Source organism: Sapajus apella, unplaced genomic scaffold (assembly GCF_009761245.1).
Source record: "Sapajus apella isolate SASKATOON/1434 unplaced genomic scaffold, GSC_monkey_1.0 scaffold137, whole genome shotgun sequence".
NCBI classification, from domain to species: domain Eukaryota; kingdom Metazoa; phylum Chordata; class Mammalia; order Primates; family Cebidae; genus Sapajus; species Sapajus apella.
In genome coordinates, this window is record NW_022437077.1 from 2,693,738 (window position 1) to 2,698,407 (window position 4,670).

At 41.0% G+C, this 4,670-nt stretch overlaps 1 protein-coding gene across 1 annotated transcript in view; it reads left to right on the top strand.

The window, feature by feature from the left end:
• The window catches only part of SERINC3 (serine incorporator 3), a 23,930-nt gene extending 19,579 nt beyond the window's left edge, over positions 1 to 4,351 (top strand). Inside the window, exons 9-10 of the mRNA XM_032263750.1 lie at positions 843 to 1,070; positions 1,720 to 4,351. Of these exons, the coding sequence (XP_032119641.1) occupies positions 843 to 1,070; positions 1,720 to 1,858 (367 nt within the window). The 3' untranslated portion in view covers positions 1,859 to 4,351. The remainder of the gene's footprint in view (positions 1 to 842; positions 1,071 to 1,719) is intronic.
• Positions 4,352 to 4,670: the final 319 nt, after the last annotated feature.

The window sequence follows — 4,670 nt, forward strand, 5'->3', positions numbered from 1 at the left end:
AGTGCAATGGCGCGATCTCGGCTCACCGCAACCTCCGCCTCCTGGGTTCAGGCAATTCTCCTGCCTCAGCCTCCTGAGTAGCTGGGATTACAGGCACGCGCCACCATGCCCAGCTAATTTTTTGTATTTCTTAGTAGAGACGGGGTTTCACCGTGTTGACCAGGATGGTCTCGATCTCTTGACCTCGTGATCCACCCGCCTTGGCCTCCCAAAGTGCTGGGATTACAGGCTTGAGCCACCGTGCCCGGCAATTTTTCTTCTTTAATTGTATTTACGTTTTTATTCAGTCATTTTACTTTTAGTGAGTTTCTGTAGTGCTAGAAATATATAGACTAAGATCATTGTTAAGGCGTTCTTTGAATAGCAGGGAAGACAGGAGTGATAAGTGCAGTGGCAGAAGGAAGCCAAGAAGCTGTGGGAAGTTGGAGGAGTGTCTCGTAACCTAGCCTAGTGAGGGGTGATGTCAGGGAAGGGCTTCCAGAGGACATGACAGCAAGTCACAGAAGTGTAGGATGAGTAAGTTAGCTGGAAGGAGGTTGGCGCGTGATACATTCCAATCATAGAGACGGCACTTGTGAAGTCACAGAAACAGACACTGAGAACATGGTATGTTTTTTGAAATTCCTAAGCAATTAAGCCACCACATCAAGTAGTAACTGGTGACAGTGCCATCAGTCTTATGATGACAGACAACAATTCAGAACTTTAAGCAGGATCTTCAGAAAGCTTTTAGTTTCTAAAGTAGGAGCAGCTCAGCAATAAGTGTCTTGTATGCAGGCCAGTGACAGCAGTTCTTCTTCATGGCCCCTTTCTGATTTGTCTTCCTTGTGATCATTTTCTAGCATCCGCACTTCCAGTAATAGCCAAGTAGACAAGCTGACCCTGTCAGGGAGTGATAGCGTGATCCTTGGTGATACAACTACCAATGGTGCCAATGATGAAGAAGATGGACAACCTCGGCGGGCTGTGGACAATGAGAAAGAGGGAGTGCAGTATAGCTACTTCTTCTTCCACTTCATGCTCTGCTTGGCTTCCTTGTACATCATGATGACCCTGACTGGCTGGTACAGGTAGGAGGCACAGACAATACTGACTGAAGAGCACTGAAACCCTTCGTGGCCTATAAAATCTCATCCATTGTCCTGACCTCAGAACCCTTGCTCTTACTCATATAATGAATTACCTTGGGTTAAATATTCTTGACTGTATCTCCTCTAGCATTTAAAACCCCTTGGAATTCTTTGCGGTGCAAATCACTAGGAGCTCATACAGAGCTGAGTTAATTGAGAGAGAAAATCATGACATGAAGCAATCTGACCCATCTTTGTTCACTAATTTTCTGTGTATAGAGATGGCCATGTCAGACCATTCTGGTTCAAGTAGTAATGTACTAAGGAAGGAAAGTTTTAGGGAGGCTATCTCAATCTAGACTTTCACCAATAACTAGGAACATCTAAAGAACTTTCTCCTGATAGTCGGAGTCTTTCATGCTGGCAAGAAGAAAAGTCATTTGAGAGGCAGAGTCCATGAGTTCTTTAGTTCTTGGTCATAAACACTGAAAATAGCAGCTTCCTCCAGTCTTCTCTACAAACCTACTGGGGGGTAGTACCAGCCAAGTTTCACTGGAGAATTTCTTGGCCTTGGCTAGGGGCGCTGCAGGAGGCTGATAGAAGTCAGGTAGACTAGGCTTTTCTACCTGACTCTCTCTTGTTTTCTTAGCCCTGATGCAAAGTTTCAGAGCATGACCAGCAAGTGGCCGGCTGTATGGGTCAAGATCAGCACCAGCTGGGTCTGCCTCCTGCTTTACGTCTGGACCCTTGTGGCTCCACTTGTCCTCACCAATCGGGACTTTAGCTGAACGACCTCTGAGTGCCAAGGACGCCACTGCAACTCACAAAGGTCTCCTTCACTGAAAACTCATTTACCTTTTAAGTTTGCTTCAACTAAAATATTAAGCGAATGCTTTGCAAATTTGACTGTATCCAGGTTTATATCAGAAGGCGAGATTGAAAAATGCTTGATGCAGAATCTATACTTCTCATTTGTCTGTACATTATGTTTACTTCTAAGGATATAGCACAAAAGAAACTTTTTTGTTTAAAGTGAACTACAGCTGTGCTGTGAAGAGAGTTCTTTATAAAGACTGTAGGTTCTTATAATTTTGGTTTAAAGTGTAAGATAGGAAAATGTTGGATATTTGAGGCCATGCTTAATATATTTCTATTGCAGTATCTTTAAAAAGCAAAAAAAAAAAAAAAAAAAAAAATGCATTTATATGACAGTTTTCCTCTGTGAAAGTCCTTACTTATATGATACAAGCACTCTGTTTTGTGCTTAAATTCTTCGGAGGGGTAGCATCAAATTCTTGGGGAAGGATTGTGTATATGGGTCCCTTCCCTAGAAGAATGGTTGCTGTTATGGCTACTGCTTCTACATCTTGAGTTTTTAAATTTACTTTTTTTACACTGTAGCATTGATGCTGCTTGATTCAAGTCTGGTGCTTTGCCAGATGTGTTAATTTCAATAAATGCTTTGTGAGTTTGGTTAAAATGAAGATTCACTTTGGAAAACACTGCAACTTTAGTCTGTAATTATCTTGTTATGAGTATGTAAGAGTAAAATGCATGTGAATTTATTATATTTGCACTATAAAGGTATTTGATTAAAAGAGAAAGACTTTTAAGATTTTAAGGCCCTTTCTTCCGACAGCTTTTATGAGTTAGCAGCCATTCTTTATTTTCTGGATGTCAGGTTTTATCACCGTCTAGTCAGAATGCTCCTATTCCTTCTAAAATTACGGTCTGGTGTATGAGCAAAGTCTTGAATTTATTAAAAAAGTTGTCCTAAATATCTCCTCTAGGTAAGATATTTGGTAAATGAGAGACAGGGAAGGCATTGTCAAGAAATACTTTCATGAGAGGTGGTGTGCAAAAAGGTAGAATAAAAGAGTTCTTTCAACAAAGATTTACTGTCTCTTCTGTATCAGGCCTATAGGCTTTGGGGTACAACATTAAATGTGATAGAGGCCCTGCCATCTTGGACTTTAATAGTTTGGAGAAGAGTGCAAATGAGCTGACAGATTGTTGTAATATGGTGAATTTGTGCTGTGATTTAGGAATTAGAGTGAACTCAAAGGAGAAGAGGTATTTGGTATCATGGTAGGCTTTCTGGAGAAAGTGACGTTTAAGCCAAGAACTCTTAGCAGTTAGGTACGAGAGAAACGGGAAGGTGACATGACATTGCGGAGTAGATAAAACTGCATGGTAAAGGCAGGGAGATGGGGAAAAAAGGTTCAGTAAAGCTGGAATGGGGAAATGTAGACAGGGACCGAGTTATAAAGGGCTTTATAAACCTCGGGAAAGAGTTTGGACCTTCTGTTGAGGGCAGCTGAAAACATTCATAGTGTCATGAGCAAATTTTATCTTCAGTTACTTGGGCTGATATATAGGGAATGGATTTTGAGAGATGAGACCAGGAGCAGTCTGTATGAGATGTGAAATAGAGAAGTGGAATTGTAGGGATGGGAGAAATTGACAGGTGAGGGCTACTTAGCAATTAGAATTTTAACGCTGGCAGTTAGGAATAATATGAGGGAGAGCTAGATTTTCGAGTGATTCTCGTTTCACCATCTGGGTGGATAGCGGTTCCATTTATTCAAGTGGCAGATGTAGGTGGTCTCTTAAGAATGGTTAAGAGGCTTGGGGGTCAGACTATTTAGGTTTGCATCCCAGCTTTGCCATTTTCTGGCTGTGAAACTGGTCAGCTAATATTTGTTGAGTACATACTATGCTTTATGATCTTGGGCAGCTGAGCCTCAGTGTTGGTGCCTAGTATATAAGACTGTTTAAAGAATAAAGTTATCTTGCAAACTGTAACCTATTTTTAGCACTTGCAGTAGCTGCTAATTTCATTATGGGCTAAAATAAAACAATATTCAAAGGTCAGAGATGTTTAGCCAGAATCTGTTGGAGGCTGGATTTCAGATGTTGCAGAATGAGACACAGGAACACAGAGGGGACAGGCTCAGTTGGGGTGGAGGTAGGGGGTAGGGAAGCAGGACTTGTATCAATTATTGGAATCATTGTCTTTTAAACCAGTGGTTTATGTCATGGTATAGCATTGCAAGGGATTTGAGGGACAGTTGGGGAAATGTACCCCCTTATTTTGCCAGTGTAAAGCAGATACCCAGCTTTTCTTTACAGTAGGGCAGTCAGCTTAAGAGCTTTAAAGGTCCTAAACTTCAAAAACATTACAGTGCCCATCCTCCGCCTTAATGTAATTCAAAATACAAACAATACTAAATGTAAAATAAATGTAACAAAGTCCAATAAAGTTTTTATTTTTTTCTCGTTCTGATAACTTTGATACTAATTTGAAGTAGCAAGCACTCTTTAAAAGTTGGGAGGCAGTGTCCCTGCTTTGCTTGGTCCTACCCTAAGAATTAGTGAAGTCTACTTGTTAGCAGGAAACCCAGTAGTTTAATGAAGACTCAAGTGAATTATACACGAGTGCTGAATTATACACAAGCATAAGTAAGCCAGCATTTTGAGTAAGGTCAGGATCATCATTTAAAGCAGGGGAGTATATTTTGAGTCATCAGATCTCAGGGTGGCATCTTGTTCCAGATGAGTACCTTGGTGTTTCATCACTATGAAAAGGCTTGTCTAGCC